This window comes from Diadema setosum, chromosome 7 (genome assembly GCF_964275005.1).
Source record: "Diadema setosum chromosome 7, eeDiaSeto1, whole genome shotgun sequence".
NCBI lineage: Eukaryota > Metazoa > Echinodermata > Echinoidea > Diadematoida > Diadematidae > Diadema > Diadema setosum.
Genome location: NC_092691.1, coordinates 31,900,885 through 31,915,169, shown reverse-complemented (window position 1 = coordinate 31,915,169; position 14,285 = coordinate 31,900,885). Strand labels below are relative to the sequence as shown.

General features: G+C 37.6%; 1 protein-coding gene across 1 annotated transcript in view; it reads right to left on the bottom strand.

Moving 5' to 3' along the window:
- Positions 1–6,344: 6,344 nt before the first annotated feature.
- The window catches only part of LOC140231278 (protein mono-ADP-ribosyltransferase PARP6-like), an 88,427-nt gene continuing 80,486 nt past the window's right edge, over positions 6,345–14,285 (bottom strand). Inside the window, exons 15-22 of the mRNA XM_072311424.1 lie at positions 13,532–13,668; positions 12,644–12,692; positions 11,583–11,695; positions 10,682–10,754; positions 9,781–9,897; positions 8,628–8,694; positions 7,831–7,915; positions 6,345–6,724 (exon numbers count right to left, since the gene is read on the bottom strand). Coding sequence (XP_072167525.1) covers positions 6,625–6,724; positions 7,831–7,915; positions 8,628–8,694; positions 9,781–9,897; positions 10,682–10,754; positions 11,583–11,695; positions 12,644–12,692; positions 13,532–13,668 — 741 coding nt within the window. The 3' untranslated portion in view covers positions 6,345–6,624. The remainder of the gene's footprint in view (positions 6,725–7,830; positions 7,916–8,627; positions 8,695–9,780; positions 9,898–10,681; positions 10,755–11,582; positions 11,696–12,643; positions 12,693–13,531; positions 13,669–14,285) is intronic.

The following is a 14,285-nucleotide window of genomic DNA, read 5'->3' as shown; positions in this document are numbered from 1 at the left end:
GGGAAGAGACAATTGGGGAAGAGTCTTACAGGAATCCTCAAAATTCACAGCATTCCTCAAATTCACAGAAAGTCAACCAATCAGAATACTGTTCAAACCAGGGCCCACCGTACATTTGGTGTATGCCTACCTGCATGTACAAATGTATCACTACCTTGTACCTGTACACTTTCTCGGAGCTTAAAGATGCACACGCAAGCATGCTACTCACTAGATACAAATAATCTTATGGCCGTACTTGTCAGATGCCTGACAGCCCTACATAGTTAAAACATTGTGCAATAATAATATAATTCTTTTTACATGTAAATATATTTCTCATCATACATATATATAGATATTTGCTTCTTGTCAGAAATTAACTATATACAAACCAAATGTGCTTCATATATGGTCATCAGTTTAAAAAAGAAAAAGAATAAGGACAGGAAGAATAAATGATAGAGACTAATTCACTTCAAGTTTCTCTGTTGCATTTTGTATAGATTAATTACAAAGCTTGCATTGCAGCTAGCCTGTTAAATAAAAAACAAAAACAAAGACAAGTCGCAGGAAGGAAACTGCTCATGACTAGAAAACAGCATATGCCAACTTGGCACTTGTTCCACAAACTGCTACAGACATTTGGCAGAAAAGATCATTGTAATGTGCATTTGTACAGCAGTGAATCAGCTACCACATATCTTAAAAACATACAGACAAGATTGGTTCAATGTGGAAGGTGCAAGCTACAAATCTGATCATTTTTTTGAGGGCTTGAACAGAAATTTATCACACTGGTCCATCATAATAACTCAGATAGTACTGTAAAAGTGGTAATTTCCATCCGAGTAAATTTTCATGATTGGCTGGGTAAGATGTATTTCACATATTTATAATTCTGCAGAAACAAAATATTAAATAGTATTACATACAACATAATTTTGCAGAATCAAAATATGAAGTAGTTTTACATATATATACTCTGTAGCAAGCAAAACATTGGTTTGCTTTTATTTCTGTGCTAGTTCCATTTTGCGCAAAGCACATGAAAATTTCCACTTTTACGGTATACAAGTTAAAGTATGTCAAATCACTGTCCGAACACAAAAGTTATCCAATTTGACACACACTGTTTACTACTACGTAAATAGCACTTCGTATCAAACTAAGTGAGAAAAACACACACACACACACACAGAAATTGCTACTGTGTACAAAGACAAGGAATTTCATTAGTGGAGTTGTTTGTTTGTTTGTTTGTTTGTTTGTTTGTGTGTGTGTGTGTGTGTGTGTGTGTGTGTATTTCCATTCAAACAGACTAACTCTTAAATGGCGAATTCTACGTCCAATACATACTGAACACTGGCAAAACAATGTCACTGCAAATATACCAAAAAGAAAGATTCTGAAAAGAAACTTTGCAACTGACAACAAATAAAGTTTGTACATGAGATGTCACAGTACCTTTGTTGGTTGTCAATAAAAGGGGGCGAGGGGGTGGGAAATTCAATGCATAAATTGACAGAAACCTGAGCATGAAGAGAGAACTTGAGTCCAGGTGCAAAAAGAAATGCAAACGCATGTGGAATTACACGTAATACATCTTCTGCAGCTATCTGACTGTTGTAAGAGGCATATCCGTGCAGCACATTTACAACTCTCTGCAAATCTATCTGCCACAATATTACAGAACAAAATGAAAATAATGCCATCTCAAGTTGGAATACAGGGAAAGCTTGTTATAATGAGGATTGAAAAATCACATCATTTACCTCATATATATATATATATTTTTTTTTTTTTGGGAGGGGGGATTTTATCACATGTTTTGTCAGTTATTTTTTCAGTGAAAAAATTTGCTCTCAGTCAATCAGATCCCAAGATTTCAGTCTTACAACAGTTGTCAGCGACTGACAAGTTTCACAAAACACTGCCCAGGTATCTCGCTATATCTGACCTCGTTTTAACAAGGTTCCACTGCATTGCATGTAAAAGAAAACATGATTCTCCATAATTTTGAGAAGAAGAGGGGAGCTGGCCATGTCTCCTTTGCAAACACAGCATCATACTGCACCCTTCTGCAACCAAACCATCACCATGTTCTTTTTGACATTTGCACTATACTATTTTTGACATTGCATTTGACATTGCGGGGGTTCAGTTAAATAACTTTTCTGACTGAGCTGTATTGCTTAATGGATCACGAGGAAACAAATTTGCGAAAATGAATCCGCAAAGAAAATTTCAGCATTATATAGTCTGGCATTGTGGGAGGTGGTTTGCCTTTTAACAGACTTCATTGTGAAATTAAATGGAGCCAAACCTTTGGCTTGGGTGAAACTGCACCTTTCTTTATATTTCTCATCAAGGTAAAAATGCCTTGCAGTCCAATTCTGCTCTGTAAATTGTTCCACAAATCTGGAACATTCTCAGCACAAAAGGCATCTCCTGCAAAGTTAGCTATAAATAAACAAACACAAACTGAAAAAAAAAAACCAACTAGTCCACCATCCCTCCATCTTCTCAACTTTGACCATTTAACAGATATTCATCTGTTCAACTGACAAATATTGCACTATTCTGTCACTCACCACACCGTCCTGCGATTCCTTCATGCCTATTCACTACTTGTAATGGTGCAAGATTACAAAAACACACACAAAAAATCCCCCAGTTACATGCAGTCCTTAAATGACGGAATGTAATATGTAAAATAAATTAACCTCTTTTTACTTAAAGACACACAAACCTCTCATTTTCTGGAAAATACAATAACTTGTTACAAAATGACATTTATAATTGCATACTTCTAGACACAGAATGATTGTTTACACCTTCTGTAGCAGAAAAAAATAAAGCTTTGTACAGCATCACTCTCCACTGCATGTAACCTCTTGACGTACGCAAACTCCATCTAGTTACCAGCACTACATCTTCACAGCATATTCAAGTCTCATCGATCATCGAATATCAATATCATGATCAACTTCTAAAACAGCAAAAAAAAAAAAAAGAAAAAAAAAGAATGCATGATACTAATACTGGAAAAAAAATTTAAGATGAATGAAATTTAAATAGTCTTTTTTAACCTCTGACAATCTTATATTTGGGCTCGTGGAAAGCTCTCTCTGTTGCCAAATGTTAACGTCAGTCAACAGATGGTTTGTCCTGTCTTGCTCCTTTCTTGCGTTTGAAATCAAGAGCAACAGGCAATGGACTGAAGAGTTCTTTTCCACATCCACTTTGAGAACAGTTCAATTCCAGAAGGTCGACTCAATCAGAGAACTACAGCCATGATTTGCAGTGGACTCTAACGTAGATTAATTAGGTTATTGCAGCCTACAGAGATGTCATCTCACACAAACAGCAACCCATAATGCAACTGTACTCATCTACTATCATGGCAGCTGAAACTATGGTATGCCATGAGAGCATTAAAAACACATAAAAATTTAAAACCATGATTAGACCTGGCTATAAGGAAAGCATTTAATGGCAAAATATGTTTATAACCCACACTCAGCTAAAGCCACACATTGATGAATAATCTTTAATTTAATTTCAGCAGACACAATTGGGTAATTCAGTGTGTACTCTACTGGAAGTCATTCTTGATTATCGGTCTTGGCAAGTTATTCAAATATGCTAGAATTACAAAGGTAGAACTATCATGTATCAAAAAGCCTTGAGTCTTCTACAGCATGAGGAACATAATCTTGAATCATGGACTGTAACTCAATATTCTTAATAATATAATATAATTATTTTCACAATAATTTATTTCATATGATTACAAAGCATGGTTTTATACCTAAACTTTAACTTTAAAAGAAAAATGCCTCAAACAAACAGAAGCTAGATACATGAATTATATAAAATGAAGTGCATAATCAGACCTAATTATGTCTTACAGACGTGGTTTGGAGTTATGATTAATCACATGATCGGACTTAACGCTGGCAAGTTTTCTACATTTATTGCATGGATTCTCTTCTCCTTTTCGACAATTTCAATTACTTCATTCCAAGGTTTACACACAGCACTGGCAAGATTACTGCTTAAAGGCACTGACTACATGAAAATAAAATTATGCACGGTACATCGGAAGAGAGCAAAGCCTTCTTTCAACAGATATGACTGGGAAAGGTCAGTAGGGAGTATCATACAATTTTCATCTTGCTAAAGGCATTAAATCTCTATCTCTATAGAGGATTGTTATTTCAGACTTCTACCTCCTTTGCTTTCTCGCTGTTGGATCCCGTCTTTGACAATGGCAACTACCTTTACTAAAAAAAAAAAAAAAAAAAATGTCTCTATTTCATGCATACAAACATGTGTGATGAATGTGATGTGTGATGAGAATGTGTGATGAGAATACACAACACGACTTAGAGTTGGATGGGTTTCATACCTATCAGGTTTTGTTTTGTTTTTCTTCCTTTTTTTTTTTTTTTTTTAGTCAATTCTACTCACTTCAGTTTTTGTTTTATCCATTTTCAAGAGTTTTGAGACAAATCTGCACAGGATTAAGGTAGAAGCTCTGGACTGAAAACTTCAGCTTACATGTATATGCACCGCCACATTCCTTTGTTTGTCGATGTAACATACAGGCAGAAATAATGTGGTCAACATTGCAGATTTGTTTTACAGGAGCTACACAATTGTTTCGGGGTACCTTGCTTCGCTAAACTTCCAAGTATTTTCAAGTAACACACTACTTATAAAATAAAAAAGCTTTGAAACCATTCACGTAAAAAAAAAACTTAAAACATGATCTTTCATCGGCTCTTGTTCTGTCTTTTATACAAAAATCTATTTCTGTGCATACACGGCTTGATTTCTGTTTTCAGATGCATCCAAATTGAATCAGGTAGTAGATGAAGAAGTTGAGAATAAGCCAAAACTGCAGTATTCCACTTAATTTCTTCCTAAGTCTCAGTTGAAAGAGCATACACCCATTCAGCATCCAGATTTTCTATCCAAATTCTTGGCATATTCATCACTTGTCTTTCTTTGGAGGTTCCAAAATTGCCAACACAGAAGGCATATATGCGATACAAATTCTGCAGTCCCTCTTCACAACTTACAAAGATGAAATTCACCAAAAACAGTTTGTACCATTGCAGCTACAACATTATTGCTGCAATGTTTTTGTACGGTATGATATTTCTGTAGTGCTGCTACTCGATCATTTTGGTGGCATAAACACACATTCTCACATGTTCATCTCGTCGGGTAACTGCACAAACGTTAACCGTAACTGTCAGATATTCTCAATCTCATATCACAGATCTCAATATCGTAGAGACCACATCCCCCAAAAAGCACCATCGTAGGTAGGCATCGCATGTATGAGTTTAAGCAATTGCATCACATCGCAGGGGGTCAAAGGTAACTGATGCATGTCAAGGGTCACTGCTTCTAGGGGAACATCACTTTCTGTTTCACACACATGCATAATTTGTTCACACAAGTAACTTATATATATGTCTACAACCTCATGTCTGTGGAGTTTACTGTCGGGAAAGAGCAGCACAATCCCTCAACAACAACAAAAAACAAAAAACAACAACAACAAAAAAATTCCTCGTCCTCTGCAAAAGCATTTTTTTTTTACATTCTTGGCCCAGACTATTGATATTCTACCTCTAACTGCTGGTCTTCCATGCTGCTGAGGTCACAATTCCTTTACCTGTTTCATGACACTCATGAGGTGACACAATAAAGTAGTTTGGCTGCTAAGAAAAAAAAAAGAAATGTCAAAATGAACGGATTCAGACCCATCTGTGAAAGTCACAAAGAGGAAATCGAGGACTGAGTTTTATTTCTGTGTCAGAAGTTTTATGGCTTTCCTCTCTCTCTTCTCTCCCTCTTTCTTCTTCCTCCCTTTTTCCCCAATCCCTAACTGATTCAGAGCTTTACATACAGGCTAAAGGAGAGCATCAAGGTTGAATTTTTATCAATGTCTGGAGTTCTATGGTTTTTTCCCCCTTCCTCTCCCTCCCTCTTACCTTTGTTTATCTCAGTCTCCTTCTCATCTTTCTCTCTCCTCCCCCCCATCACTAATAATGGCTGCATGGAACAACTATGGAGGTGCAGCTCTATACTCAACGCTGCACACTGGCACTGGTCTGCCAGTCCCTGACCAGTAAAAATCACTGTTGCACGGCACAAGTAACTTTTTCAGGAATGGACCAGTAAAAGATGGAAAAACTGGGTACCTGCTAGTCCAACAGACAGGCCAGACCACTAGAAAAAAAAATGGGTTAGTGTGCAGTCCTGCTATACTGCTATGTTTGCGGGAGCACATGGACTGAGAGAACAAAGGCCCTAGTGAACAAGCTCCACTTTTGGGTGGGGTGACTTCCCCATTTAACTGTAGCGGGCATCTACAGCTCTTTTGTTTTTGGCAGGTATCGCTAGCTTGCGCTCTCCTCCTCCGTAACCTTTGCTCTCCTGCGTAGCAACCGTCTCCAACAATACTCCTGAATTTCACGACAGCAGACATCCAAGCACTTCTAAAACTTTTGACAATAACAGCAGAACGCACAGCAGCAGATCAAACGGACCACAAAGAGTTTCACGAAATTGCGAGACGACTAGATCGGTGAAAATATACACGACCGGACAGATCAGATGTCGTCATAGATTTCGCCAGTCCGCCATTGCCGCAAGAATCTCCTTGGTGTACTTGTCCAAGGTGGTGTCGACACCCTGGTCACCGACCTTGCCATCCTCATATCTATGGAGTACAAGGGCAAGAATAAGAGGTCACATATGATCATGATAATCAAATGAAACAGACACATACACACATGTACAATATATATAAATATATATATGAAGAGTTTGTTTGCAAAAACCGATAAGTCCATATTTGCCAAATGGAGATATTTGCGATTAAAGGTCAAGAAAAATAAAGAGAATAATAAGAAAATTTTTGCTTCTTTTGACCATAACTTCAAAAATATACCTTTATATGTAGTGACCAATATATCATCTAAAATCGAGGGAAAGCATATACAATGCTGCCAACATTCAAATATCAAGAAACATACAGATGCACAATAATAAATATATTTTGAAGGTAAAATGTTATTTTGGTTCTGAAAATAGAAACTTGGACAGATACTGAGCATCCTTAATGATTTTCAGAAATCATATTTTCCAGTCAAGGACCCTGTTACGGGAAAAAATCCCTACAGAAATACAGTAAAAACATGCTAGTTGATAACCCAGGATACATGTATGACGTTCAACACGACTCTGAAACCTTATTTTTGCAAGTGAAAGACAGGGGGAGGGAAGAGAGAAGAGAAAAGGGAAGGGGAGAAAGAGAGAATGGTAGAAAAGAGAAGGACAGGAGGGAATGGTATGGAGAGGTACAATGTATTACGAGGGGTGTGAGAGGTAGGGAGCAGGAAAGTGGTGAGGAAAGGAGCATGAGGAAGAGGAAATGGTATGGGGAGTGCTCTAGGAAGGGTGAGAGGTAGGGGGTAGTAAAGTGGTGGGGAGAAAGAGCAGGTGGAAGAAAGGGGAAGGGGGAAGGGAGGAGGGAAGAGGAGATGGGACGAAGAGAAAGAGAAAATGGAAGAAAGGGGCAAGAGAGGAGGGAATAGTATGGAAAGGACATTAGGAGGGGTGAGGGGCAGAAGGCAAAAAGACAAAGGAATGGTGTGGAGAGGCATGGGGGGGGGGACGAGGCAGGGGGCAAGAAGGTGTTGAAGAGAAAACCAGCTGGAAGAAAGAGGTTGGGAGGAAGGGGAAAAAAAGGGGGAGGGGCAGAGGGAAAGGGGGGGGGGAGGAGGAGGAGAATAAGGAGAGTCATCTCGTCGAGAGAATACTCACACAAAGAAGAACCTGGTGCATACATGGTCCGGATTGCAGCACACCCACACATGGCCGTGCCTGTTGAGTTCCTTGGAGTTGATGACTGCGAGAAAGGAAAAAACATACCAATTATCAGCAGATTGTTCTACAGGACTAAATTCTCACAAATGAGAGTAGCTACAATTCTACAGCAAACTCTTTGGCTGTTGATGTTTTCCCATTAAATATAAAACACAGCTGCTCTTACTCATCTTTCAAAACTACATTATCAAATTCAAAACACTGGAATCCTGACAGTGCTTCAACTATTATTTCAGAAAGTGGTAGCCCCCAAATATGAACAAGTACAATTGTATGGGGCCTCAACAAAAGTGTTTCCAGTCTCCTGCTTTTGCAAAAGAATATAACAATTTGATTTGTTCACCAATTCAAAACATCTATTCATGGTTACACTATGCTAGTTACATATTAGGTCATAAAAAGTGACCAGCTAATGTTTCTATCATTATTATAAGGCAACAAAGAAACAGAAAAAAAGAAAAATCATGTTAGATCTTAATGTCAAACCTGGGGAGGGGCAGTAGTATACTGCTATTTATTCTTTAACATCTTTTTTTCCCCCAATATTGTTAAAGCCTATTGCCATCTTGGAATGACGATGTGTGGATGCAGAGTTTGTTTGTTTTTGCTGTTGTTGTTGTTTTTTTCTCTCTTTCTCTTTCTTTCTCTGAGCTGGATTGGGTTGAGCTTCAAAGACAGGGCTTCGCAATCTTTTGTGGGTCAAGATCAAGTAGCCACCAGTGCAGTCATCTTACCTTCACATAGCGCTATGCAGCGTAGATTCTTGCTCTGTAAAAACCGACAAGAGGTCTTCTTTGGTTCCTGAAGGAGAAATAAATCACACAAATATGAGGTACATGAAGAATAGATTGAATTCAAGCCTACGTTTTGATACTGAATTCTGCAGTATTCAACACTCTCTTTCACATAAATAGAAAGAAGCACTGTGATGTACAAAAGATACAAAACATAAAATAAAGGAAACAAAAATGATTTCTTCTGTTGTTGTTTTTTGACGGTGAAACAAACATTACATTGTTTCTGGAGTGGCACCTTTTGAGACTTTCTATAAATATCCAAAGGAAAAAACAGAGCTTTCGCTGTGTAACCTCACTCAAGGGACAGTATGATTTTACATGTATCTGACAAATTCATTTCATCTCTCAAATTCGCTAATAGCTCCATGCATTTATGGAGTGGTGGGAACAATAGGGGGAAAAATATTCTGGACCAAGAAGCAAAATAGTAGTGCAGAGTGGTGGGAACAATAAGGGGAAAATATTCTGGACCTAGAAGCAAAATAGTATCGCTTCATATGCTATCAAACAAACATAACTAAACATAACATAGCAACAACAACAACAACAACAACAAAAAAGCAAATTTGATGATGTAACTCAGAGTAGAACATGGGACCAAACATCACATTAACTCAAATGCAAGTTAGAGAGGAGAAGGGGGAAGGGGTACGGGGGTTGGAAAGGGAAGAAGGAGTGGGGGAGGGAAAGAGCCAATGTTTACATGACTTACTGTGGAAGGGGAGGGGAAGAAAATGGAAGGAGAGGAGTGTGCAACTTTTTTTTTTTTATTTCGTATTCAATGACTAGCTTACCAAACAACAACAACAACAACAAATATAGTACAGGTTTCTACAAATCATATAACAAACGCACACTTTTGAAAATGTTGCCTAGTCTTATCATGCTTTAACAACCAAAGCAGCAATAACATATTCAGATTCATACTTTACTTTAATAAAAGAAAGGAGAGATTGAAAATTGGGCTTCTCTTTTAAGAGTTGATGTCACATGACTCACTGTGAGAGGGGAGGGAATGGGGAGATAAGTGGAGGGGAAGGGAGATGTGGAGAGGGGGAAAGAAGGGGGAAGGGAGGGGTTTAGGACTCACTGTGGGAGGTAGTTTCTTCACTTGCTGATGGACACCATGCCCCATGCCTGAGTAGCCAAACGACACGCTGGAGTGTGGACTGAGGTAAATACCCCTTCCATACGCTGCTCCATGCATCTGTGAAAAAAAAAGAAGAAAAGAAGGATGAAACAGTTTCAAACAAACTCAATCTCTGAACACCAAGTATGCATTGATATTGAGAGTGGGAACCACCAAGTGGTATTCAATAACTAGTCACCATATTTTACCCAAAATGGGTAAGATAATTACTAGGGAATTCTTTCCTTAATTATATCTTTCTTTCATTAAAAGTCTTCAAAGCCTTCAATAGCTATAATGACCTTTCTCTTTGCAAATATACATTTACATATTTGTGGATAGATATAATGTAAACATCATATATTTAGCAAGTCTAATTTTTCATGAATCGAGACTCTATATCGTAAGTGGTTATATTCTCGATTGTGGGGTACAGTACTGAACGGAGAAAAGTATGCATGCACATCACATTCATGTTGGGATCAGAGTTGATAATTTTGTGTGTTTTAAATTTGCGAATAGCACCCAACTTGCAAAATTTGTGAAAATAAAAACCTTACAAAAATACTCGGCATACACAGCATTTGGTGCATCCAGATAAATGGGGAAGATAGTCTGAAGAATGCAGATAGTTTATGGTGTATTATGTTTGGTAAGTTAAAGAAGGGACTGCTCTATTTTTTTTCTTGGTTGACTTTTTAGCAAGAATTGATCATTTTATAATTTTTCCATTAAAACGTATGGCACAATACCATTCAGTCCTATAATCACTTGGGTCACTTGGGGCATGGCCAAACATTGTTTGTTTTGTGTGTGATTTTGCACAAATTTTATGACTTGTGTGTCAAATATCAACACTCACTTGATGCTTGGTTCCCGAGGCGTTGATGAGGCCGTGTCGGAGGATGGAATGCCAATTCTCAATGTTGGAGCCGCTAAACACAGCACAGATTCAAAGACAAGGAAAGGTTAGTGGTATACATCACAAAAGAAACAAGAAAATAATCAACAACAAACAAACAAATAACTTTATGATTGTACAAATGTACAATGTACTTTGGTGAAGGGAGGTTATACAAAACTATACCCATTGGCAATGAGAATACCTATTTGATGGTAGAATCATATACAATGGACAGATATCTATGAAGCGCTGTGATTCATGTTTACTCATTGTAAGAGCACTATTATCTATATTGTATTGTATAGTACTGTATTGAATCTGACCCCAGTGAGTGGTCAAAATGGCTGTCAAATCTGTTGAACATCATCACCAATTATCTATTCATTTAAAAAATTCTTTCTTTTCTGAAAGATGAAGAGAATAAGCGATCTACAGGTGACAGATAGGCCTACATGTCTATCCAATATTTTTGAAAAATGAAGCCAAAAAGAGAGTAATTGTCCATTTGAAATGAGACTGTGTATCATGTGTGTTCTTTCAATACCTATGGATACAATAACAAACATAAACATAGCATGACTTTTTGGAGATTCCTTGATTTACCATTTCACTTTGGACTAATATTTGAACACTTTATTGATGAATAACATCAACCAATAATGTAAAGTCTCGGTTTGCTATTAAAGCAAGCATAATGCACAAACGTCTTGAATATTGGATACACCCAACTACAAGTCTCAGTGGAAAACCATAGTCTTACTACAAGTCCGATTTTTAGGCCTTAGCATTACTACAAATCACATTGTCAGACCCCAGACTTGCAGGCCTTAGCCTTAATTCAAGTCTCAGTCTCACTTACTGGAAGGCAAATATACTTCCATGATCCTGTTTGGCCTTCCTGAATGCAGTCTCCTTGGCTGGGGTGCTGCTCAGCAGCAGGAACTGGTGTGGAGTGTGCATGAATCTTATTTGCTGGGGACAGACAAAAACCGAAAGAAGGCCAAGTCATAAAATGGTAGTGTACATTCCACATGTGACAATGTGAGACATAAAATGACATTTACCAATGGTACTCCAGAGATCTATCAACTGGAATATAAGCAATATATCGTCTGTTGAGAATGAGAAGGGCGTTAAGTTGTCCTGAACACTATGGCCCGAATTCACGAAGGTGGTACAAATGAAACCATGGTTTAAACCACGGACAAAAACTATGGAGCGCCAAGTGTCGCATGGAATATTTCGTCACGAAATCAGTCATTTCGTCGATGAAATTATTATTTTGTAACAAAATGACAACATTTTGTAACTAAATGAACATTTCGTCCACGGAATGATAATTTCGTTAACGAAACCTGTCATTTTATCGACGAAATGACCAATTTCGTAACGAAATAATCCGTGCGACACTTGGCGCTCCATGGTTTTTGTCCATGGTTTAAACCATGGTTTTGTTTGTACCACCTTCGTGAATTCGGGCCTATGGGTTTAGAGGCAACTTAACGCCCTTATCATTCTCAACCGACGATATGTACAAGTGTACTACCAGCCTTTTGATTGCATGTCCTGTGAACCTACAAAGAAATCTACAAAACTGAATTCCCCCCCCCCCCCCCAACCAATATGGAAAGCTTGGAACCCTCTCAATAATAGGAGAATTACAGTCCCATCCATTAAAATGTTTTAGAAAAGAACTCTAGCACGCTGGCAGGGAGCTCCAGCCATGTTGTCTTCGATGTCGAAATGTTTAAAAAAAGGTGGTTTACACGTACGTGCATACATGAAGAGAACAGAAGACCAAATAAGAACAGATTTATCTGAGCGGTACACACATGCCCTACATCTTACAGAACAAAAACAACAACAAATGGATGCCATATTTTGATTGGATGATTATGATGCCTTTATGAAATGAGATACCTTGTTGGTGGGCAGCTTCACTATATGTGACCTGTTACTTGAGATGATCCTGTACAAAGAAGAGAGTAAAGTAATCAGAGATGGTAAACGTTGTGGACAGCAACATGGATTACTACTGGCTAGTGAGATGGGAGCACCAAAGAGTGTGTTACATCTAGTCTGGACTTTCAGACATTACATCAAAGTGTAGGTCACATCTATCCAACCACTGATTTCTCTTCATTTCTAATAAACCTGTTTTTTTTTTTTCCTTTTGAGGGGAATTCCATCCTCAAAACTGGTTTGAGTGAATAGAAGCAAAAATATGACAGGAACAGGACAATAAAAGTTTGAGAAAATTCTGATCAGGACTAAGATTATGATTTTTTTTTTTTAAAGTTGAGATCCATCAAGCACAAATTGGCAACCCCATGATGTAGCATGTGAGCTAACCTTCCATTTTCCTGTAAATAAAGTTCCACTGAATCTCTCTTATTTCATTATCGATGAGGGAATATATTTTTTATTTTTTTCGCATGCAAGTGTTGCATAGAAAAAATATTTACAATGATTGTATGAAGGGTGCATGTACAATTGGAAATTCACTTAAAAGGGAAAATCTTCTTTTTTATCACACACGGAAAATAGGGAATGACCTCAAACATGTGACATCAAAGAATTGCCAATTGAGTATTTGATTGGTTAAAACATCAAAACAAGTAAAGCAAGAAAAATTGTAACTGCATCAGTTGTCATCAGAAATTGCTCAAACCTTCACTGTTCTTGTTTCTCTAAATTTTCTGTTTCTATTAACACAAATGATTCCTATATACCTCCATACATACTTATGTGTGGGTAGGGGTATGATAGATTCTCAGGGTAGATTTTCCCTTTAAGCTAGATCCTCACCACTGCAGGAGAGGATAGGCCATGATGTCCATCTTGTCCATCTGTCTCTTCATGTCGGTCACGCTTCCCGCCGCCAACATGTCCGTCATCGAGCTGAATTTGTCCAGCGTCGTCTCCAGTCTCTCAAAGTTCTTTTTCTGGGGGGACAAAAAAAAATATCATGATAAATTTCTGTGGCAATGGCACATTTGACTGTGGCACAAGCGTTCAACCTGTAGTAATAAAATCTTAAACTCTCTTTTGAAGAAAGGCTCAATCTGAGTTAATGTTATATCATCATTTTAACACTTTGAAAATGATGTTTCATGAAATACTTTTGCTGTTTTCATTTGAGCCACATCCTCAGTGTGGAATCTCTCTTAGGTGTTGAAGGAAAAACTAATTCTACTAACAACCATCAAAAACTGGTTTTGAAAGCAATATACACTGTATATACATATTACTAAATTGTCTCGTGTGGGAATTTTGATGAACACAAAAGGTTGCTTTCTAGACCCTTTCTTGACAAACAATGTGTGTTAGGTCTGCTTTTTGATAAGAAATTATTTCTTCAGCAATTAAATCACTATGGCAGTGTTTTTCAAGATTTACAAAGCGATATCTAACTTTGATCTGTGTACATGCAATTATTATGCTGTGAGTATGTTTTACTTGTTTTACTTGCGAATATAATGCACCTAAGATTACTACTAATCACATATTAGGAAACAACATTATTATATTTAGTATATATAAGACTTGCAAAACCATATTT